We start from the raw sequence: 25111 nt of genomic DNA, 5'->3' as shown, positions 1-25111 counted from the left end.
TCCAGATGTACGTAACTATTTATTATACGATAATTAGTCGCACTCGAATGCAGCACATTAATTCATCTATACAGTTTTACATAATTGGTTCACGCACTTTAAGACGCCGACGTACATGAAATCATCGCTATGCTACGCTTGCCTAACATGCGACTGTTGCCATTTTCTCCAGCTATGCAAACTATGTACGACTCGGGTTCTGTGTCGCAAAATGAGTGGAAAACGAGCTAAACAAGGAAAGGAAGAGACACGTTTAATTGACGAGATCCTGTTCGCGCGGAATAATTGCACGTAAATTAGACGATTTAGAATCCTCCGATCGGCCATCTTGTTCAGCAATTAACAAGCGTAATGCTTCACGCTGTCGCCGCTTATAAATATTGTACTCCATCGGTTGATAGTAAACTTATTTTTTCTTCTCTCTTTCTCCCTCTCTCTCTATCTATCAATCTATCTCTCTATCTCTCCATATCTATCTCTACCTCACTCGTTCTCTCTCTTGCGCAGAAGAATTCTCGTTCCTATTACCTTCTTGTTCGATCTCGGGAATTTAAATCGCGTGAACTTAATTGGCCAGAAAAAAAAGACCGACGTTTGGTGTCCATCACTTTGCTACACATCGACTCGCGATTATTTCAAAAGAAAACTGTCCCCGAAGCCATATTCGCAATCGTGCCATACGTGTGGCTTGAATCTGGCTAAAAATGCTGCGAGTTCGTGTTCTCCGCTAATTTTCCTTCATTCTTTTTCCATTCTCACTAATATACATACCGTGTCGTCAGTGGTCGAATGAGTGTATTTTCGTACCGATCGAATCCAAAGATGGACTATTCGAAAGGAATATTCGTGTATTGTACTCCGTACATTACAGTCCATTATGCACGGATCGATTAAACATGCATGGACTTCGAGTTGGGAAGCTTCAATGATAATTACGAGTCTATATTACAATTAGACGCAAAGGGAAGTAAATTTCGTTCTCATTAAATCGTGAATGCAAATATTAACCATTGAATTATTAAAGACACATTTAATCCCACTTTAAATTCCTCAAGAATTTTTATACTCACATGGAAATAATTTCTTAGGTGTCTATGTCAAGGAATTACATGAATGTTCAAGGTTAAATAATCCTCAAATGTTCCTGTATCGACAAGACCGATGATCGACGAACTGAATGCTGCAGACATTGGTTAATCCGTGATCCCTTTGGATTCGCGCGGCACCGTAGAAAAAACTCGTATCTTAGCTACATTTTGGCACGAGGAGAGGAACGCCGTTTCAAGACACGTCACCTGTTCATCCGCGATCCTAGCCGCGAATCGTCATCGTTCTCGATATCAAAAAGTCTCTATTAACTTCTTCGGTTCGGCTAACAAGGAAGAGAAGCAGCGCGCGAAGTCGGGGCCGCGTGTCGCGAGGGCAGGATCGAGGTATCGAAGCGAGACCGTCGTTGGTCCAATTATAATTACACGAAACATTACAGTTATAAACCGGAGAAAATCAATCGATTAATCAGTATATGTATGATGTAAACCTTAGTTCACAAATACCTTCTTCAAATATCATCTCCCAGCTTCGTAGGTTAACGCCGCTCATTAACAAAGTATTAACGAACCTACGTCTTCCCTCGCTTTTACTCTCAGCACATATTGTCACCGTTTTGCGAAAACAAAACTTTCAAATATCCTGTGTATAATCGAGTACGATCGAGACGAAAAAAGAACAGATAATAGACTCCGTCTGAAAAACGGACGAATCCCAATTAGATGCTAAACGGCCCTCATTAACTTCGCGAGCCAAGGAACGCCGCGCGACATTTTCATAATCGAACGCGGCCCACTCCCCCCTCCGAGGAATCTCTAATGGTGACTCGTTCTCCGCACAAATACCCAGCTCGCGCTAGCGAGATAAACTATCGCCTAGTACCTTTGGTAATTCGGATGTGCATGGAACTATGATTATTATCACTGATTACTTAAACATAATCTGTCGTTCTCGGACACCCGTCGATCATCGCCGACTCTCGTCGGCCTGATCGAATCGCAAAGCCCGACGACTTCCCGGTGAGCATTGTTCAATTCGCTCGCAAATCGTTCCAGAGTCCCGTCAGCTGATCTACCGACCATACACAAGAGGCTACTAGTTATGATCCCCATGATGGATGAACAGTTATTTACTCCTATTACGCGCGGTTCACGTCTGCGAAATCGGTAGTCGTTACGTAACCATCGTATTTAATAGCTGCCCCTTTCTAGCGGAGGCGATGGCTTACTAGAATCTAGCATGTTCGTGGTAAGAAAGAACACTAGCATCGAATGAAGACCTCCTAACGGGTCAACACTTCATCGGTATCCAGAGGAGTACTCATTTTTGGAGACGTCCACCTGTTTACCTGGAAGTTCGCCAACTTTCTCGCTACTCACCGGGAAGATCGTCGGCGTGTCCCAATTGTTTAGGTTCACCTGTTCAAGAGGAAATCCCCGTGAATGTCGGAACACCGGTGTCCGTTTTCGGCGGCCGGTTGCTCTTCCGTCGACCGTGAGGATATAAAATAGAAAGAAAAGCAAGTAGGTCGCGCGGACCGCCATTCCCCCCCCGAAAAGACGGTCGAAAGTCGTTCCGAAAGAAGGGCGCGCGGACGATCCTTCATCCAAGATGGCTGGAAAGGCTGCTATAGCTGTCTTCCTCCATCTCAAGCCGTCGTCAGTAAAGATCGGAGAACGAGACCTGGGAGGAAACGCCGGAATGTAGGTGATGAAGAGCGTGCAGCTCCTCCATCGAGGTCGACGGCATGCTGTTGCTGTCCCCTAGGATGCTCGCCGCCGGTCCCACGTTCGGCGAACCGCCGGTGTTCGAGGGCACCGGGGTCCCGGGACACCCTACGTTGCTCGCCGCCGTGTTGCCCTCCTGCCTCATCATGTTCCGTCGCCATTTCGCGCGCGCGTTTTGAAACCAGACCTGAATCAACCGGACATTGACTAGTTCAGAAGAGATCTGTCGCGATTCTCTCGTTGTTTTCGGGGTAGAATTGTCGTTGACCGTTAGTAGAAGGTATTAATAGTTGGACGATGAAGCTGAGATCACGATCAATAGATAACGTTATTTATAAATTGGAGTTATTCGCGAAGTTACGTGTCGGCGATGCGTAACGCGGTGAAACGTGATTAGCTTCTAGTGTTTACGGTTCGGTAATATTTCAATCGTGCCCGATCGTTAGATATTTTCGTTAACATTCGATCGTGAACGTATCTAACATTGTTTTCTATAATTACTCCTCGTCCGCGGAGTAAGCTCTTCAGAGTGCTCGTAATATAGAGGTAACAATTTCGAAATTAATTTCAACGCGAAATTGAAGTGCTCATACGGTAATTACGAGTTCGGTCTTAATTAGCCGAACGGCGATCCGATTTACGATTCCAGAACGTACGGGAATTGAGAATGAAATTTATGCCCTACCTGAAGCACCCTCTTCGAGAGTCCCGTCTTTTGCGCCAGTTGCTTGAGGTCCTTCGCGTCGGGGTTCTGATTTATAGCAAAATAATTCTTCATCGTTCGCAACTGATGATGCTTGAAGCTCGTTCTCATGCGCTTCGTTCGTTGGCTCTGGTGCACGGGACCAGGTGATCCGACAGACGCGTCGTACGCCGCCAGGGATTCCATGGACGAAGACAGTTCGGTGGGATGGAGAAGTTCTATAACAGAATGTCCGACATTATTCGATCCTCCTTATTTCACGCGTTTCGATCGGAATTCCGGCGGAAATACACGCTCAATTTATCTGTTTTATCTCCGTGATCCCTAAAAAGAGGAACAACTGCTTCATTCCAAATCTCACTATTTTCCAGTTTCACGTACTCGGAAACTTTATTCACTTTAGAAATTGTATTACATTATTCGTTTCCAATGAGATTTCCGTCTTCGTTTTCGAACTTTGTTCAATGAACAGATTGCCAGTTGCCTGCTTGTGTCTGTACAGCGCTCACTTTTTCTACTTATAAAGAACATCGACTCTGCTGTACCGTATGCATCTTCGAATAGGTGAAGTGATTCGCTCGAAATGAATCACCGGCACGCTACGTTAATTATCTTCACGGTTGGTACGCATAAATTAACTGAATAATAACGGCGAGAGACACAATGGATGGTTCTCTAATAAATTAGTTATCAGGCTCGGGATGACATTTCTGCTAGATTTTTACCAAACAGAAGAACAAATCGATCGATAGGGAGGTTAGATAGCCGGTTAGTATCGATTGATGGATCACAAGCATTCAGAAACGATCGCCGAGGAATCCTCTCATTTACGATCGAGCCTCCAGTGTATCGTTCGATCGACGCCCGCCTTTTTTTCTGTCTGCTGTCTCGTCTTTTTACAGATACGGCCGGGCTCCTTTCGCGCGTCCTCCCGGCCGATCAGATTAAGAAATCTTTGTAATAGGTACGCGAAAGCCCGCGCGCCGTATGGACTCCGTGCACGCGCGGGGTATAACCTCCTTTAACAAACTCGGCCCGCGGTCCAGCCGAAGATTTCGGCGGAAGATTAAATTTCTCTGTGCCACGGTTTTTCGATTTCTCGATGGAATCGACCATCGGTTGACGATTAACTCGGCTGTTCTATCGGTTTCGTCGTTAAGAAACAATTCATTACCGGGTACCTACTTTATTAGAAAACTTAGAATTAATTTTGTAGAGCTTATAGACATTTGTGTTGAATAAAAATTAATACCTTAGCGAATTTAGTTATTACGTAACATATTAAGTAACTCAGTTTTATCGCACCCTTTGCGATGCTAGTTTCCATAATCATTGGTTAGATACGTACAAATTCTGCTTGACTGAATGAAAATTGCGACATAAGGGAGTCGAAAAAAGATTCAAGGTTTATGCGCCATTCTGTTTCATTCCTCTTTCCTCGTTTCGCTCGATGGATAAGAGCTTTCCCTAATATTTTATACTTACTATTTAAGGGATGACGCAGAAAACGATATTTTTGCGATAATAAACCATGACGCATTTATTATGTCATTTTTTGTAGGTGATGATAAAACGTAAGTACACTTCGCGACTCCAATCATAAAGTCCTCCTTAAAGCAAATATTTATTAACGCAATAAAGTAAAAAGGGGAATAAAAGAAAAATGCAATAAGCATTCATAACGAGAATGATCAACGGAGATAATCAGAGATTATTCATGGTGCAGCGTAAGTACTTTATCAATGTGACGCAATGCCGCGCGTTTGTGTTCGCCGCGGATTTTCTGCGTTTACAACACGCGAAAATGCGCGAGCCGAAACGAGGAGGGGCCTTTTATAACAACCACCGGAGGCTTCATTTTTTACCGAATAACATTCCTAAACAGCGGAATAAACGCTTCTTTTATTACGTTTCCATAAAACATCGCACGGTTATGGTCACTTTATTTTTCATTAACTTTTTCAACGGCGAGACATTATTAAGAATAGCGGAATTACAGTTAAAATCTCCGCGCGGATTCCATTACGTTGTACTTACACCACATCAAACTAACCAATTACTATCGAAACAACATCCACAGCGCACACAAGAAACGACAGTCAACGAGTCAGACTATCGAGAAACATTAACCAAAATCAAATAAACCAGTCCAACCACAACTGTTACTTCAAAATTCCCCCAGCCATGAGGAAAGTACCTGCGAAATTTAAATAAAATCGCATCGAATAGTCTACATCCCAGAACTGCAACCCTCGAGATAATTACCCTCCCCAAAAAATCCCCTCGAAACTTCAAAGGCCAACTAAAAACGTTCCCCTACTCGAACACACGAACCGCACACTTTTCCCGAACGTTACACCTACTCACCGCACGTCAACGATCCAATTCATCGAACCCGAAATCCCAAAAAACCGATTGCCACGTCCCGCGTCATCTTCCGCGTCCCGAGGAAGACAGCCTGTCCTCAAACATCTCCGTCCGCCGGGACAATTCTCCAAAATTCCACCTCTGGGACCGAACTCGATGCCTCCGGCAATGACGGTTCCGTTTCGGCTAGGCCCAAAGCCAATCGCCGCACGAAAATTCCATTGAAATCGGCGGGAGGACCGGACGCGTCGGCCGTCAGCCGGCGTCGATCGATCGTTCGCCGTGCAACGAGAGGAACGGGAACCGGCGCGGTCGCCCGGTTCAAACGAATTTCCGCGCACGTAACCCGCACGTAGCCTGCTCTCCGCGTTGCTGCTGACGGGGCGGCGGGTCGGGGGCCGGACGGGGGAGGGGGGAGGAGGAGGACAGAGGCGAATCGGGACGACATCGAGTGCAACCCGTTCAGTCGGTCCGTTGCGGGTTGTAGTTGTTGCGCGCCGCCGCGCCGGAGCGAAGGAACGCATCCAATAAATAAGACGACGAGGGTAACCATTGAATTCAATGGAGAGAAAGAACGGGTTCCAACGACGTTCGTGGACAGCCGGTGGACCCGGTGCTCCGCGGCGAGGGGCAGACGGAAAGGGGGCGGCGGGAGGGGAGGGAGAGCAGCGAGGCAGAGTCATCCAGAAGTAAATCCCCGAGCACGTATCCGCCATTACTGTTTATTGTCCCGAACTTCCATTCCCTACGGACGACGACGACGACGACGACCACGACGACGACGACGACGACGACGACGGCGACGTCGACGGGCTGTTCTGGCTCGCGATCCAGAAAAGAAGAACCGCTTTCGCGCGCACCGCGAACGTCCCCATTGCCTCCCTTCCCGTGTCTTTTGCAGGGTGAACGACACGGATTTTTGTTTCCGACTGATCTGGAAAACTGTGTTTCCTGCGGGTTTGGAGATTCTTTTGGGATCGTTTGGAAGTATGATTGAGTATGCTGATGGGTCATGGGAGGTTAGGTCTTTTGGATTGAGAATGTGAGTTTGTGTTGATGAGTTGTGTCTTGGATTTGTATGACTGTGCTTGGAGTTTGGGTTTTGTGGATAGAGGTATTGTGGTTTGCTGAGGTTTGCCAAGGTATTGGTATTTGGATGATGGTTTGATAGGGTTTTATAGGGTAGGTTCTGTTTCTTGTTCGGTTAAGATGAGGATCTTTTGTTCTGAATTTTGTGGGTGTAATGTTTTTGAATATTATGTCTGATGGTTGTGGCTGTAAAGTTGAAGGTTGATTTACAGAGTTGCAATGAAGTTGATGTTAGCGAAATGTGGTCCCGTTTATATAACTGTTTGCTTCAGGGGTTTCAGTGTATCGTGAAATAATTTTGTTTCTGTACATTTATGATAAACGATAAGTACATACTTAAGACTGTCAGAGCACGAGTGTTGTATTATTGATTGACGATGCCAGGGATCGATAAGAATGATGGGACAGGAGTTTTCTTGTTGTCCGCGGAAGCGACGTTCCCGTGCGCCTCTTCCTAATTGGTATTTTACCCGGACAAATTAGCATTGCTACAGTGGATCCTGTGGGAGTCGCTTTTCGCTAGAGGGATTCTTAAGAATTCTTATGGGAATTTGTTTGTCTCGTTTGGATACGGGAATAAGGGTATTTACAGCACATCGTTTGGAGAAAGAGTAATAAATTATACTAAACTGAGTCATAAGTTCTTGTCCAGTTTTTGCGCGGGCAATATTGACTTACAGAACATGGGAAATATTATAGATCGACGTATGAATAATTTAACACTGGAAATACTGGACACTAAAAGTGACTAATCTGTGACGTCGCAAAAAGCTTACCAACCTGTACGATCTTTATGATTCCAGCAAGGAGGAAACAATTAATCGTAAATGGATCATTTTAATCCACCGAACACAGCTATGTATTCCTACTAAATCCAACGCGCTTTTAAAATGGCGATGAAACAAAAGAAACCTAATACCTCCTCGAAAAACAATTAAAAACAAACCCACATGAACCTCACAGACAACAAATACTCATAAATCCCAAACTTCCAAAAGTGAACATCCAACAAAAAACAATGTCCAAACAAAAACTCCTGCTAAACTCAAAAATATCGAGAACACTCCTAAACCCTAACCTCCAATTTCTTCATCCCCCGCGCATTTTCCAAGCCCCAGCACAAGCCCAGAAACTCGCACAATTTCCACGAGTCAAAAATCCCCGTAACACGAAACCGTAGCCAAGAATTTTTCAACGATCCGTCCGCCTATGTTCCCACAGAAACGAAAGTCCCCGCGGCGCGTAGACGCCGAAAGAATCGCTTTCCCTGGAACCAGCTCTATCAATAAACGCGTGGCGTCCTGGAAAAGGAGTACGCAAGTTTTTTCGCGAAACTGGCCTGGTTCCCAAGGAGAAGTCGCCGGGCGTCGCGTCGCGTCGCGGCGTGCACCGGGGCGGCGGAACGGGAACGGGAACGGGGCCAGGAATGGCGGCCGAGGCATTTCGTGGTTCAAGAATGAGATTAACAATTTGTCAGGACCGGGGCTAGAGGCCGGAATCACGCGGAATCGTTCGGGCCGGACCGGTCGAAGCGGCCGAGGGACGTTCCGGCTAAGCAAGAAACGCACGCAGGCGGCATTATAGTGTTCCGCCGGCCATTCTACTGGCTGCGGCCACGTATTGGCCGCGGCAGCATTCTTTTCCGGCCACATCGGCCAATCGATGCATCTCGCCACCGATACCCATCTGTCACTGTCCGCGGGGCCTAGCCTTTTCTCCGCTCGTCGAGCGCCGAGCCTCGCCGCTGAAAGACGGGACGCCGGTGCCGGCACCGGTGAAATTGCCCGCCGAGCCTGAAACCTCGCCTTGGCTCTCTTCCGGGAGTGAAAAAAATTCGGTGTTCTTTCGACTCATAGACGGCTAACGAGGAAACCGCGCGCGGACCGGTGAAAGCTGCCGGGATGTGTTCTTTTCAGCGAATCTCGGGAAGAAACCGGCCACGAAAACTCGTTCGTTCGATCCGTCCCCGCGGATTCTCATTCTGTCAACCGTGGAGAGAAGACCGCCGCTAATCTACGATAGTACAGAGTGCGTTGCGATGTTCCTCGGCGGCGAGCGATAACGAGACGCTTAAGTATCCCCGAAATCGGCATACGTCCGCCGCTCGTTACCTCGGCTCTTCCTTCTCCTCGTGTTCTCGAATTAAGCCTCGCGCCGGCCAATTCCGCGGTACACTTAATAAAATGAACGAACGCGAACGTTTAACACCGAGTGCGCGATAAAATCGCTTAATAATCGTAAACGAGTTCTCGGCGGAAGGGTTTTTCGTACTTCGCCGCCGTCCGCCGCTCGTTCCGCGAATCGATTGTATATAATTCGAGCGTAATTTTATTATCGTCTCGGGGGCGGTATAGAATAATCTAATTGAGGCTGTGGTACGCGCGCAACGTAAAAATCCGCATCCCGATCGTTCGATTTCGATACTGTGTCTACTCGAATGCGATCTAATTCCCGGACAGGGGATCGATCGTTAACGAAATGCGCCGGACTGCGTGGACAAATGTTAATTTAACGAGACGCTAACTGGCCCGCGGAGAGCCAGCGTTGCAGAACACGATCCCCGAAAACGACGCGTTCATTTCGCGCGTCGGCCGACCGATAAATTCATTTAACGCGCCGCGTAAAGCACCCTCGTTTGTCGGCCGGCGTGTCCGATTTTATTCCGGCGTCGGTTATCAAGGATCTCATTTGTTCCGCGATGGTTTACGACGTTTTCCGTGGAGTTCAAGAGTCGCGTTCACCCCCTCCCCTCTAACGGCCGAGCCCCGGAGCGGCCGGTTTTGCACGCCGCGACCGGGCCACAGTTATTTTATAATCGACGCGCGATCAAGCGGAATCACTTTCGGACTACCGGCAGGAATTTACGACCAACAGCCATAAAATCGTCCATGAAGCGACGCGACGCGCCGCGCCGCGCCGCGCCGGGACGGGACGGGATGGGAACCGGCCGACTCGCCTCGCGTTTTATTGTCTTTATATATAATTGGGACACTTTTTGCCCCGTCCCGGAGATCCCTCTCGGACTATTCCGTCTGGACGTCCGCCGGCCGCGTTCGATGAGCCGGCCGGATCGCAGCAGCGACAACTTCGCCGTTTCTCGAGCCGTTCGAAACGCTCGCGACGCGATCATCGCGGTCCTAATTGTGGAGAATTGATTACCTCCGACATCGGAGACGTTGTTTTCCTTGTGAAACGGGGGATTGATTTTTTTATTGACGGTTTTAGAGGAGTTCCGCTTTCGGGGGCATTTTTTTGGAATGCTTTCGGATAGGGTATTGTTTGTAATATACAGTAAATATGAATATATGGTAAAGAATTTATTCGGATGAACTCATTGATTTCTTCGTCGAGATAGAAGCTGATGAGTTTTGTCTGTAAATATTTGTTCAAAGAGGTATGTTACTGATGTATAGGAATTAAAAAGCTGTATCTGATATACGAGTGCATCTGATTACCGGTTAACCAGCGTCGTCCGTTCAGGGCTAGCCGATACTACTTGAATCATGGATATTTATTCCGAGTGGAATTAATCAGCGATAGACAGACGCGCCAGGCGATTCTATCCCGAAAAGAAATCGACCAATCTCCAATTTACGTTACACCCGTTCGAACAAAAATCCCGAGAGTCTGCGAACCTCAACTACCAGCGACCTAAAAAACATCCTCAATCCCAGCTGCTCGTTAAGCACAGAAGCTTTTGACACCCCGAACTCAGCCAACTTTCCCCGTTGCCGAACAAGAAAGATCCAAACACCCTTACCCGGAGGATCCGAAGAAAAAAAGGAACTCTCTAACTCCTTCAACCCTTCCAGCCACGTGAAACTTCTCAAAAACTGAGTTCATTAAGGCACAAAGAGATCTGAGACCCTCCGGAACCAGCGCAACCCTTTCCCGCAGAAGTGCCGAGCCTCCTCAAAAACAGATTCGAACGATCCCTCCGTCGAATTCGAATCGTCCGTTCCGATCGATCGATCTCTCGACGACAGAAGAGAAAACAGTCGACAATACGTGGACGGCGACGGAAGAAAACGCAGCCGGACCCCTTTGTTCCGCTCATCGTACAGTCGAAACAATAAAGAATTCACAAGAATTCAGTCTCGGCTCTGATCCGGTTCGAGGACGCAAATACGTGTAATTGGCAGTGGTGAAACAACGCGGGAGCGGAACAGGGAGGGGCGGAAGGGGTTGCCGGAGGGATAATTGGGCCGGATGGTAAACGGGGGTGTGCTTTCAAACATTGGTATTAAAACCATGGGAACACGTGGTGCGCGGCTCGCGGTCTCTCCTTTTTCTTTCCATTCTCTTTACGCGTCTCCCTCTCTCTCTCTCTCTCTCTCCCTTCATAGATATACGCGAAATATCCATCCCTCTCTCTCTCTCTTTCTCTCTCGCAGTCATTCGAATCGAGCTATTATAGTTTCATCTCAGTTGAACCAACCGGGCATCCCGGCAACCCTCGAATCGAACAGGTTAGTCGGGGGAGTTGCATTATTTGCCGAGCAATGAGAATAATGGCCGGGTTCCTTCGGTGTGCAAACATTTGCCGGCGCTTTCGAGGATCGCGACCCGCGAGCCGCGCGCGGACGATTGTTCACGCTCGCCTCGATAAGCGGTTCTCTGTTCCTCTTACGTCGGCACACACGGAATTCTTCAGCGAAGAGATTTCGCCCACCGTCCGTCCAAATTGATCCTCGGACGCGCGGCTGCGCGGCGAACGGGCGTTCGGGTCGCGAGCGGCGCGAGACGACCCGACGCTCGCCCGTCGACTGCTTTTGTACGTCGGCAGAAACGGTTTTCCCTTTTTTCGAGAGCTGAATAAATAACTCGTTCGAGAACTGACCCCCTTCGCTTGTGCTGCTTTCAATTGGCCTCGATCTAACCCTTTGCGATACAATTGTTTTCGTAGTTAGTCCTCGGTCGATTGTAATTGAATTCTTCTGGTTTCGGTGTCGTGTGTTGGGCACGGAGGAATTGGTTGGAGATATTTGTTTGAACTTCTGCTAATGGAACAATCGTTCGTGGAGAATGCATCGAGTAGAAAGATGGATTTGGTTTGTTGTTATTCATGCGTCTCTGAGGTACGATAGTTTTTAACGAAGCTATTCCTTTTAATTTTTGGTGTTCGGCGATTTGTTTAGTCACTGTATGAACTGTCGCGTCGGAGAATCGAGCGTTTTAGGGGGAAATATCAGGGTGGAAGCGATCTTAATGTGCAAAGGGTTAGATCGGATGCGAACGAATACGATGGAAACGCGATGGACGGCTGGCTGGTTTGAATGGTTGTTCCACGGGAAACGAGGGAAATCGAACGCGTAATTAAGCGATGATTCGGTTCCGGGTCCCAGACAGTTTGTACGGCATAAAATATTGTTATTAATAGCGGACGGACGTGGATAGAGATTTTTGCGCGGTAGTATTAATAGCAGAGCCAATCGGAAACTCCTGTGGTTCGTTAAGGGTTTTATAAGATTCTAAATAATATTAATTCTTCCTTAGATTTCATTCGCGTTCCTTTTTTCGCGTATTGAATTTGATGTAATTGTGTGTACTATGATTGTATAAAATCTCGCGGTCTAGTCATAGTTCAATTAGTATTGATAATAAAGTCGGATAACGCCGGACAGTAATTCCGGCGGGAGGGGTGAAAAAAAGGGGAGCCCCGTGCAAACATGGACGTACTATTAAGAACGATGGCCAGGATAGGCGGCTATGAAGTGAAAAAGTTCTTGTTGATAGGCAAACATATTGTTAAAATTCATGCAGTTTTATATTATCACGGGGAAGGCGACATCTTTTTCTTAGACGTTTATGCGAATTAATAATCAAAGGAATTATAAAATAGCGAATATACGGCGGCCAAGAAAAAGTTCATTGCCTTAAAGGAAGATGGAAAGGTTAAGATGGAAACGTTAAAATCGTGGACATTTTTAAAGGGTATATTAAGTAGGAATAATTATTAAACACTCAGAGCCGTTAATGTAATATCACGTTTCGTTACGAGCTGTAGCTGGATGTCATTAACATGGTTTTACTTCCCTTTATATTTTCAGCGAGGTAAATGACGAAATCAATTCCTTATAAGATAGCTATTAGAGTCATAAAGGCTTAACTTTATGTCATCTTGCCATTTTAACTTATGCAGCGAATTGAAATGAGCATTCGATAAGAAATAAATTAGTTTCAACCGGAAAATGAAACGAATTTGTAAGATAATATAATAATTTTATCCCTTGCCGTGTTTTCTGCCCATTACCTTACCTTCTCTTATTATACTTAACTAGAACTAGTGCAACTAAAACAATAAAAGCCAAACATCAACCAACCATCGCGCTCTCGGCTTATCAATCTTCTTAATTAGATTAATCATTCGAAATCCGTAATCTCATAATTATCCTTGAACCTTCTCCAAATCACCACACCCCTGTACCGAAAGAATCCAACCGGCTCAAGTGGATCAAGTTCGAACATCGACTTGAATCAGTAATAAGCATGCTGACTATCCACCTAAAAATACCTCCAACTTTATATCCTTCGATCACTTTCAATAAACCAAGATAAACCCCTATTATATCATTTCCATCGGCCGCTAAGCTCGCATAACTTCCTACTATCAACAGCTCGCAGGAACGTTCATCGTAAGCACTTTACTTCAAAGATAATAGAAACTGATAATAGCGAAATACTGTTTTACTTTGATCCATGCATAATACACGACATCAATCTCCAGTAACCCCTTGCACTGCCATTTAACCAAACAAAATCCAAGCCATAATCATACCGCACGATACTTTACTCGTATTATGGCTTCGGGTCTCGCTCGCGACGGCCATATTTGGTCTAAAATTGCCATCGCTAATGAGACTCGTCAAAGTGGTACAAACGACTAAATTAATCTATAAATCTTCATCAATAGCCTCGCTCGTCGTTATAGCGCAAAGCATTAATGAAACACGTCCCGAACACCTCCGACCGGTGTCCATCCTATCGTTATAACCTGAAAAATCTCGCGGGATGTCACCTGCGGCCGGTCAGGAACAAGTAAAACATACCGCGGCATTTCGTGTCCGGCATACCGCGATCGGACAGGCATATGATGATAAAAGGGCAAGACGGAATGGCGGCAAGAAGGCGCAATTAAGAGGTTGAGAGATTGCTCACCAAGCGCACCGGCGGCCAGCCTCATCGTGACGGGTAGTTCGGAGCCGGTCACCTCAGACAGCTTCCTCTTCCTGGGCCTGCCCTTCTGCACCGTGCCGGACGAGGTGATCGGGCTCTGCTCCGCGGCGCTGTAATAAGCCGGAAGGGGCGACACCCCCGGCGAGCCGATGTCCTCGATGCTTCCGGCCGCGCTCCCGTAATCGCCCGCGCAGCAGAGCAACTCGTAGTGAGGTCTTGGGACCGACCAGCTCGTCATTCGTGAACCTTGCTGTCGAGTATTTCAGTGGCGGCCCTGCGTTATCCGACGAGTTCGATGAACGAGCGAACGCGGACCCGCTCGCGAGAGAAGACAGACTAATGGCCGAGACGGTACGCGCTCGATCGGATCGACGGATCGATGAGTCTACCACGTTCGAGTCGATTGGTTTCAACGTAGAAGCGGAGATACAAGAAAGAAGTGTGCGTTGAGAAGACTGGAATCTCTTCTTGACTTTTGGATATTTAGATCTTCGGGTGTTTCAGATTTTTTGGGATACTGGGATCTTGAATCGTTCAAGTTCCGTAGATTGTAATAATTGTGTGAAGATTTGAGTCTAAGGTATGATCTTTCATAGGGACTACAGTAAAGTGAAGCGCGATACGAAGTGAATACCCCAAACGGATCAATTTACAGTCACCGTAGCCGTTTATAATGAGAAAAACCACGACTGTTCCTGGTAAAAAATTGTACGTCTATATTATTCGGTATCTCCGTCGGCAGCACTGTGGAACAAAGTGTTCCACGGTGTACCCAAGAAGCTAGCCGAGGGAACGTCTCCTTCTGAAATTAACCGGTGCCATTTGTACGTCCCTTATTTGTCCCAGGGTTCCCATCAAGATCCGCCATGAACGGGGATTAATAAACGTACGTGACGTCCAGTGATAAGCCGGCGCGCACCGATCCCATCGATCCAGCCGAGCGGGTTAGCGGGCACCACCGCGACGACGTCTTTCCCTTTACGAGAACGCGCGTCAAGCCCGGTTCCCGCGACGGAGCTTCTCGGAATCGAAAAGACCGGATTCACCCGCGCGTCGGAGGGCTGTCATTACGCGCCGTGGACGGGGGAAGATAATAAAGTGTTGGCAACAGGCCGGCGCGGCTCGTGTTTCTGTCACTCTCGTCATCAAACTCGTTGATAACAAAGAGACGGCCTTTGGTGGATGGTAATTCCGGCTCGTGTTTCTCACCTACAGTAAACCAGGCCGTCCCTCTGCCCGAAATGATCACCCTTGTTCAGCGGGGTGCCGCAGGAGGCGCAAGTGAAGCAGGCCACGTGGTACACCAGGTCCCTGGCACGCATCACCAGCTCCGATGCGGAGATGCCTGCCCGGCAACGCGAGCATCTTGACACGGCGAACAACCTGCGGATAAAATTGATCTAGGACATCGTGTTGTCATTACAAGGGGATGAAACCTTAAGATATCAGGCGTCGTTCGTAACAGTAGAGAATAGTTGTCGAACACGGAGTAAAAGATACGTTTAACCAAATAATTTAGCAGCTGTAAGATAGCTTAGAGTTTCCAGGTATCTCAGCTACATTCTAACGAAGTTACCTGAATCGTCATTTAACGTTACTTCAGTGCGGCCTATTGTTAGCTGAAAGTTCACGAGAACCGAACGCAATTAGCAAAGAATATCGCAGAGCCGAACCCCGCAATAACGACAATTGCATTGACAAAATCGGTCACCGGTTCGTATCTTACGAGATGTCACTATCTAAGCCACGTCCGGAACAATGAAAATTTCAAAGCCCTATTGTTAGGTAGCCCGCGCGAGCAGCCCGACCGACCCAACAATAGGACTCCCCTGAAAGTACGTCGTCCCGGTATCTAACCACCAATCAAACGGTTTCAATCCTCCGGTAGTAGAAGCAGAGCCTCTCACAGTGGCTCGGCTCAGCCGAGCCGTCCCGTTCCGGGTTCCTTCAAGGCGACTCCCGATCACGCGTTCTTCGTAGAATCCCCTAATTACAAAATCAACGATCCCGATCGTCGCTCGAATTCATCGATCCCCGGGCTGCCTCTCTTCCCCGTTCGCGCGCACGTGACCCCCCGTTGTTCGTGACCATCCGCTCGGACCAAAATCGGAGAACAATGCCGTCCGCCTCCCCTCTGTTCCCGCCGCGTCCCGCGTCGCCGCGGCTCGCGAGACGGGCTTTTTTCTTCCACTAATACACCATAACCCCGCCGCGTGGGCGGAGGGAAACGACGAGGGGGGTGGGACACGGTTCTTCCTCGCGGGCCCTCATATCGGCCGTCGACGATCGAGCCGGGCGGCGTTACAGTTTCCGAAGCGCGAAAACCAAATAGAGACAAAGGGGTTGGCCTGGATATGGATCGTTGCATATTGCATGGGAGCCGGTTGTATTCTTCTCTAACGAACTGGCAGCCGTTCCAGCCTCGAGGAATACCGGTCCTACGTGTGTTACACCCTCGCCTGGAATCTCCTGTGTCTCCGGCGCGCGGGGAAAGAGATCGTGGCCTACCGGTGCTATGGAGATAGGAGACAAAGAGATTCTAGTTGTTCGGAAAGTTTGATATTTCCAGGGGAATTTCAGATAGTAATTGAGCATTGGGATATTCTTTGAACGACGCTTTCGGTATATTTTGTTTGCTTTGGAGTCTAGACGAGTAGTTAAATAGAGCAAGAATTTTCTCTTCCATTCGTTATCGAATGCAAAGGAGATTCATGTTTCCGTATGCGTTTACTAAAAACTGAAAATCTCTACGTATCGTCGGATTTAATGTCGGATTTAATATGTTTTTTTGAAAGTCAACTTTAATGACCAAGGCACAGATAAAAAGAGGAACACGCACGGTATATTCCGTTCGTTACAAGGCGTATCTTTCATTCAGGGAAAAAAGCTTGGAACCTTCTCGTTGTAACGGCGCAGTTCACCACCCGGCGGAATGTCCGGTGACGAACTTAACTCCCGTTCCCTTTGTGTCCTTTAATTAGATCGTTCCACGAAAGCTCAGGACGTGGCGCTGATTAGGCGACGATTACAGCGTGGCAAGGTCGAAACACGATCTTTTTTTCGTATCCATTGAAGGCGTAACGACTGGGACGGCATTCAAGATGGCGGACGATGGCGTCGCCGCCGCCACGGCACCGATTTTTCTCCGTTATTCCGCGCGAGACCCGTATCGAACAGTCTCACCCCTTGTCGAACGGTATACAAACATTTCTTAATCTCTTCCCTGTGAACCGTGTTTTGTTCGTTTTGTCAATTAATTCATGTTCGCGCGCGCGGGTATCGAGCCTGGTCTCGGTCACGTTTATTCACCGACCGTCGGTAATATTTCCGAAGTGAATAATTCATACGCGGGATTGAATATTTAACGTTCTCCCCGTCGAAGCTCGTCAATTTAACAATTTCAATCCGCTTAACGCGAGCAACAGCGGGAAAAACGGGTGGCGGGGGGTGGGGGGGTGGGGACGGCGAAAAATGAAACGAGAAGGAACAAAAAAAGCACGAAAGGAGGAAACTATAAAAAGAGACCGAGCGGTTCTCACGCTTTTGAGGACTCCCGGAGAATTATGCAACGCGTGCTCCTCCGCCTCCGACCTTGTTAACTGCGCTCTGAATTTCAACGAGAACACCCGTTCCATGAGCAAAAACACAACAACGGATTCGTCGCTTCTAATTACCGTCTCCACAATGGCCGTGTGTAACTTAATTAATTTCATTCATCGAGACTTTGCATTTTAATATCTTAATCCGCGACGCCGGCACGGCCGTGACCGGTTACGGTGGTTACGTGCGATCGCGAGCGGTTCCGCCGCGCGGAACGATTGAATGACGCGGGGACGTCGACAAGAACAGCTACCTTCGATCTTGTTCGATGTTACAATTTACATTGCCATCGAGTCCGATCGTTCAATGATTTCTGCGAGTGTCCAGTGGTACTTTATTGAGTACCGAAATGGAAATGTGTATATGTTTCTTACTGTTGATACTTTCCTCGTAGGCAACGTGCCTTGAACGTAACTTATCATTATGATCAAGCTCGCGATGTATATTTCAAAGTTAATTTAGCAACATGCGACAAATGTAATATTTCTTTCCATTTCTAACAATCAGTAACGCTGAAATACTGAACTCTTCTATATAATTTTCAGAAAAATAGTAAAGCCGTAGACTAGTCTTTCCACTGAAACGTTATAACGATCGATATCTGATAAATTGAAAAAGGTTGGTAAAACGTATCAGTACACACCGTACGCGTTATCAAATGCCAAATATCTCGAATAAAGGAAACCCAGAAGCAGCAACGATAATTTAAGACGCGAACAGTTTGAAGCCGAGAATCAACAGGATTATCCAGATCGCTATCGACACACTGTGCCCAGCACAATCGTAGGAACGCCCACGTGAACCCGCGGCGATCGATCTCCCGATCAGTCCTCCCTCCTTCAGCGGAACAGTGTTCGGGGGCAGGACGAAAAACGAAGTGTCATCCGGTGGCGTATTACTGGAAATCGTGACCGCGTCTTTTTATCGCGGCGAGTATATCACCGGCCGTGGAATTTCAGGTCCCCGGGTTAGGCTACCTAGGTTCCACGGGTTACCGGTGGCCATTAGTAGACATTTTGTGTGGTCCGGGCGAAGTTTTGAGCAGGGCGGACGCTCCTATGCAAATTCGCGGATACCCCAATAAATACTGAAACGGGAAGCCGTATGGCGGAGGCCCGGTGGAACCGTGGAACGGCGGATCTTGCATTAATTCCGCTCGTCATTCCGGTAATTCGACGTATAATGGCGCGGTGAGCGATCAGGCTCGCTTTGTTTCGCGCGTGGACGCCGAGGGAGACACAGAGACAACGAAGAAATCCTGGGAAACGGAGAAAAAGCTCTCCGTTTGTATCTCATTTTAGTGCTCGAAGCGTATTATTCGGGATTGAAAGAAGTTTAAATTCAGAAAAATAACCGGGGGTGGGTCGAACGGGGAAGGGCGGCCCGAGCCGAATGGCATCGTTGGAAATTACCAAGGGGTTTATTAAAACTTTGGAAGACTCATCTTTGTAAAGAATATAAAAGATTCATAAGGAATGTTTTAAGTCTTTGATCCGTAATGTGGACGCATGGATCCCTTTGTGAGGATCGAAACGGCTGCTTATAAGGAAATCGCTTGAGTTATCGGGCTGTCTTTTTTCTTATTGAATCATTTCACGGTAACTCTCGCGAGGTAAAGGAGATTTATTTTTTCTATATAATTCTAAGCAAGCTATTCACTTATTAGAAACTTGTTACTCATTCTCTCAAATTTCTTTTCTCCTAGAAATTACACAATTATTTCGATTGTCAATTATCTGGCAACTAATTTCCATAGCAGTAATCATTATCAAATATCCACTAAGCTCACCGAATTTTACCGTATCGCCTCGTTTCAAACTGACACGGCGTCAAGATCAAATGCCGAATGTTCCGGTGTAATGAAAAAGAATGAAGATCGGAATAGTCGGCTAATAGTTACACGGAGTCCGCGATCATTGCTGCAGGGTCTGATATTCCCTGTGATTCCTGGACGCTCCTCAGATTTCGTGGCAGTTAGGGGACACCCTTCAGTCAACCCTAGGCAACGCTCGCTTAATCCTCTTACGACTACTCGGTACTAACCTATAATAATCCTCTTTGCAGTAGATGTTGCCGTCCCTGGCGAAGCACGTCAACTCGGCGGCCAAGGGGACCCGGCAATGGCAGCAGCGCAGACAGCCGCAATGCCATGCACGATCCGCAGCCCTTAGGTACCATCGCTCGGCTATCTCCCTGCCGCAACCCCCGCAACCAAGATTGGCGTCCGTGTTGTTGTTCTCGCCGGTGGTGACCTGGCGATTGCTGATCGCACCATCCCCTGGCGGGGGTGTGCTGCTACCGCAACCGACTTCCTTCAGCATCTCGAGAATAATGGCCCTTGCCTCCAAGCCATTCTGCGGGGAAAGAATTTGGTGATATTTGAGAAGCATTATTTCATCTTCAAACGTGACGTTCATGTTTAGTTTGTACTTCGTCTTTTATTTTATAGGATATTATTGTTACTAGATATAGTACTGCAACGGAAGTAATTTGTAGACACATTTCTATTCGAAAGTAAAGTATTCTCGTGAATTGAATACATCCACGTTTAGGTTAAAAGATGTATATTTAGATAGTCTCATTTGTTCGGGGGTCTTTATTGTGTTAATCGTGAGGTGGAAAGTTTAATGTGTTTTAGTTACAACGCACGACACCTACGATCAAAGTATCAATCTGAATATATACGATGATCTTTTTAAAAAGCATTGGGAATAGAGATTTTGAAAGGAGTTTCGAGAAACGTGTTTACTATGATTATTTTGTAGGCTCCTTGAAACCGTGTAGAAAGAAAAAATAATATTTTGTTGAAGCAATAATAGTGCAGCCTCTCGCGTGCGCTATAACGAAATGTAAAAGTCACATTATTCTGTTATACGTATGTATTTTATCTTTACTGTTTACACAAATTTCAAAGGAGCAATAAAATAGATATTTTTATTGTGGATTAAAAGAACTCAGTTTCGTTCAGCATCGTAACTCCCGCGGTTTAAGTGTGCTACTGTTTCCACCGCCTACTGGTTTTACGACGCCACTATATTTCTTACACCGAGTATGCAGCTTAAATCGTAGTAGTCCTTAAAACTGTAGTATACTTTCAACGTATACATATTTTCCTTCCTGTATACATCATAATTAATTGCTTTATCAACTTCTTTACCCTTTCATGAATCTTCTTAACTGTCTCCATAAATTTTTATATGATTCTTTAAATAACATCCCCTCACGCTACGCGTAAATACGCCGCGCCTGCAAAACGAACACGAAACGAACTGAACATCAGGGATAGTGTTTTTTCAACAATTAAATTCCACTTTTCTACGTACCACCATCGAATTTACAATCTATCCCTAACATCTTCATCTCTAACTCTTCCCTACAACTGCACGTTAACCGTCGTTTCCATTGAACAAATCGAATTACCCTGTTGCACGATCAAAGAGTATACAACTGTTGTCAAAATCCTTTCTCGATTCAATCTCAACCCTCCTCACACGAATTAATCAAACGCAGCAAAATTATATCATTAGATATTCAATATCAAACATTATACAACGCACGAACAAATGTAACGTCAGACAAGTCGACTTCCCTTTACGTTAACTTTAAGAAACATCACCGACACCTATAAAACGACGCATACACAACATTTCTCAAATACATAAGCAACCACCCCCCTCAACGTCGCCTAAAGCACAATTAACCAAACATTCTACTAACAACGAAATACCCACGCGACTCTCCCATCATCGCAATTCCAATGACAGACAGGTTTCCCATGAACGTCTTGCGTCACGAAAAAAAATCGTCTTTTTCAGGGACACCGCGTATTTAGCGGGACACTCGAGCCCGCGACCACTCGTCCACCCCTCGGCCTGCTCGGTTTCACGGTGAAAATCCGCCCCCACCCGGCAGGCGGCGGCCGAGGAGAAACTTTTTCTCGTCGTCATCGCGATGACGAGTTCCGTTGGAGGCTTGAAGGACTCCCGGCTCCTACAGGAGTGGCGGCGTCGCCGAGCCGGCCGGCATTCATTCAGGACACTTCTCTCTCCGGCAGCGGCGCACGCAAGAACCGATGAATGAAAACAATTCGTGACTGCTGTCCCGTTAATGAATGACTCCCGGGGTAGTGGGCTCTCTCGGTTTCGAATCGGCCGCGAGCTAATTAGTAGAACCTTGCGGATCGCCACAATAACTCAACGTCCTTTACGAGCTCTCTCACTCTTTCTCCCTCTATCTATCTCTCTTTCTCTCTCTCTCTCTCTCTCTTTCTCTCTCTCACACACTCTCTCTCTTTATCTCTCTCTCTCTCACACACACACACACTCTCTCTCTCACTCTCTCTGTTTCTCTCTCACCGGGCCGCACGTGATTTCTGTAAGTTAAATGGAAGGTGACGTTCGCCTGGAATCACCGTACACCTCGTTTTACCAAGGTGACGCCGTTTTGCTGCCGCCTGTCAACGACGTATTAGGCCGAACGTGTGCCCACTGATTTACAAGTATCCCCACCACGCCCTCGCCCCTCCTTCTCGCTCTATCCTCCTCGATCGTCCTTTATCTTCTTCCTCGTTTTTCACCGCTAATTCGACCAGCGATTTCGTTTCATTATTTCGAATTGCCGCGCGCGAACACGCGGCTTTACGGTGTCGCGGGTCCGTTCGAATGCTGTTCGTTGCCCGTTACCGAGTGCCGATTCGTTTTATCGGGATCTGCGATTGTTCGAGGGTCGCTTATGCTTCGACGATGATCCTTTTTTCAGTTTTAACGTGGCTGTTGGCGTGTGACAGTGGTTTCACGTGGTCCGAAGTTTTGTTGATGTTGGGCTGATCGGAATGCATGTTGAATTGTATTGTTGTAGAGTACTTCTCTTGGTACGGCTGTCTTAATTCTGTATGCGACGTTCGTGTCTGTATAGGAAGCAGAGGTAGATGCTTGCGATAATAACTCCGTGAAATTTTCCTTTTATTTTAGGTAACAGTGTTTCGGTGTTTTATGGGAGAGTGTATTAAATCTACTGTTAGCATTAGATATCTACTTCGAGCGTTAGACCGCGTTCGTAACTCCCGACGCTCTGGAAAAATGTACTCTGCGCAGAAGTGAATAAAGATTAATTTGAGAAAATAATTCGATCGCATTTCGTTCACGACGACGTTTCAAATGAAACAGTATCGAGTACCTTCAAGCGATAAAGACTTCCAAAACACTACATCCTCGCATACCAGTAAACCTAATGCACAAAAAGACAAACGATCTCCAAACAGAAGAAACCCAGAAGTCAACTATTAAACCCACGGAAAGCCTGTCTCAACCCCTATCCCTCATCGATAGCCCATCAGAAGCCATCGCTCACTGTCCAACATCTCCAAAGTGGCGTCAAGCCAATGGTCCATTTCAGCACAAATTAAACAATTTGCCTCGTGGGCCCCGAAGGAAGGCGTGTCAGGTAGTCTCCGAGTGGACGCTAAAAAACACCGAAAATCCTCGACGGACCCGTCCCGGCTCGTCCGTCACGGTGATTTCCATCGTCGCCACCGAACATCAGAATCCTGGCCCCCGCAAAATTTTAACGATCCCCCGATCTCGCCACCGTTCCGTACCTACCTGGAAGTGTGCGGTTAACCAGCTGGAAACGCGGCGTCGGGTGCCGACGCCGTCGACGTCTCTTCCGCTGCTCCCAGCCTCGGCCGTCGCTCGCCTATTCCCGTCACCGCGAACGATCCCGCGTCACCAATTTACGCCCCGGACCCGGCTATTTCCATCCGAGTCCCTCCGGTGACCTTGAACCAGCGACAACAATCTTTTTCCAACCTTCACGCCCAGAACAACCGACGGAACCGAGCGCCGCAGTCCGTCGGAAGCATTCGGAGCCGGGAAATCGGGAGTGAAGCCAAGGGAACTGGAATATCGATTCAGGATTCGGCAGACAGTCTTCCTTCCGGATGTCCTGATGGTCCTTCGGTCTTCACGTTCACAAATCTCTACTTAAATAAGACGATCCTGCCACTTTCTCTTCGAGACGAACGTTTCATAGAGTCCGAGGAAGATTAATCAAAGGGAAACCCAGCGAACTCAAGTATCTTTCAGGACAATCCCCTAAATTCGTTCACCGAACATCCACGTTCTCCAGCGAGAAACATCAAAGGCCCCTCGTAGGTTCGACCAAGACACGTCCTCCTCGATCAGCCAATTTCCCGTCTCCGATCCGTCGATCCTCTACCTGCCTGTCCTCTCGCTCGAAGACACCCCTGTGTCCAGCGGCGATCACCTGGCCCGTATCATCTCCGTCGCCGGGACCACGTTTCCTCGCGTAGCCGCGCGCCGGCGGGCAGCGTCGGCACACCGGTGACCGTCGCCGGTTCCCGTTCACTCGCGTCGACCTGACCACCGCGACGACGCCCGGAAGACGCCACTTTCCCGTGTCGCGTAGCGCGAGAAGAAACGAGCGGCAGCTCCGGCGGCCGGCGTTTTTTGTTTTCCTCGGCCCTGGCGAGGGAGAAATCGGTGCGCGCTGCGCGGGCCACGGGGCGAACAAGCGAGCGGATAATGTCGGCCGCGCGGCGGACAAGTTGCCCGCGAGGGAAGCTGTTCCCCGTCGGCGTAATAGTACGATCCTGGGCTGGCCGGAGCCAGGGCCAGGGGCGGACGTCGCCACGCCGGGATAGAGGGGTTGGCCCCCGCGTGCACCGACGCCGCACGGGGTGGGGTCTCGGCCGTCGAACGGAACGGGGGGTAGAGGCGTCGGGACGCCCGGCGTTTGCGCGATGACGACCCATCGCCGCGTCCTCGTCCAACCGACGGGCGTCGCGCGCCGACGTCGGCGCGCCGCTTCTGCGACGACGCCTGGGCTCCTAGCCGGCTTTACGCGACGCGGAGACGTCGGACCGATACGAACCGTCCTGAGGGGTGAGTTTCGCGGGGCTCGCGTTTCTTGGGATTGTCTCGGGCGAAGACGTTGAGGTCGGGGGTTGGGAATGGAGCGTGGAGAGATGGAGGGGCAATTTTTGCGAGTGTAGGGTGGAGACGCGAGGGATGGATTTATTTCAGTCAGCTTCTGGTCAACTGAGAAGTGTTGTATTCGGATGGTGGATTTAATGCGTTTCCAGTGTTTCTGATTGATCTTCGAAGTTGTACTGATGAAAGTTTGATCTTTAGATCTTCGGGTGATAGAATCTTTAGCCCCTTGCAGGAGGACAGTTCTGATATGTACAATCATAGTTTTCTAGTGAAACATCAATTCGATTGTTGACTGTATTAGGTAGTGATATACCAATCAAGGGATGGAAGTATTCCATTTCAATGTTTCACGTCTAATCACGTTCCATCGAATTCGACATTGGATATCGAATTTCATAATTTTGCCACGCCGGATAGAGTGGGGCTCCCGATATCTTTGTAATTCGACA

The 25111-nt window shown here is 47.8% G+C and overlaps 1 protein-coding gene across 1 annotated transcript; it reads right to left on the bottom strand.

The window, feature by feature from the left end:
- LOC116434988 (LIM/homeobox protein Lhx9) lies at nucleotides 1-24333 on the bottom strand. The gene is made up of 7 exons (XM_031994018.2): nucleotides 23926-24333; nucleotides 23310-23485; nucleotides 19753-20063; nucleotides 15319-15492; nucleotides 14092-14324; nucleotides 3460-3695; nucleotides 1-2961 (listed from the first exon to the last, which is right to left on the bottom strand). The coding sequence occupies exons 3-7, from the start codon at nucleotides 20028-20030 to the stop codon at nucleotides 2707-2709; spliced, it is 1176 nt and encodes a 391-aa protein (XP_031849878.1). The 5' UTR covers nucleotides 20031-20063; nucleotides 23310-23485; nucleotides 23926-24333; the 3' UTR covers nucleotides 1-2706.
- Nucleotides 24334-25111: the final 778 nt, after the last annotated feature.

Source organism: Nomia melanderi, chromosome 4, assembly GCF_051020985.1.
Source record: "Nomia melanderi isolate GNS246 chromosome 4, iyNomMela1, whole genome shotgun sequence".
Taxonomy (NCBI): Eukaryota; Metazoa; Arthropoda; class Insecta; order Hymenoptera; family Halictidae; genus Nomia; species Nomia melanderi.
The sequence above is the reverse complement of the archived record's forward strand: the minus strand, read 5'-3'. Positions and strand labels throughout refer to the sequence as shown.

Bases quoted from the DNA above. Each gene is read 5' to 3' on its own strand.
- LOC116434988 (XM_031994018.2), bottom strand. From the start codon at position 20,030: ATGCTGAAGGAAGTCGGTTGCGGTAGCAGCACACCCCCGCCAGGGGAT. The intron at 14,325-15,318 runs GTGAGAAACACG...GTCGGTCCCAAG, and splicing joins GACGGCCTGGTTTACTGTAG to ACCTCACTACGAGTTGCTCT. The intron at 3,696-14,091 runs GTGAGCAATCTC...ATTCTGTTATAG, and splicing joins GCTGGCCGCCGGTGCGCTTG to AACTTCTCCATCCCACCGAA.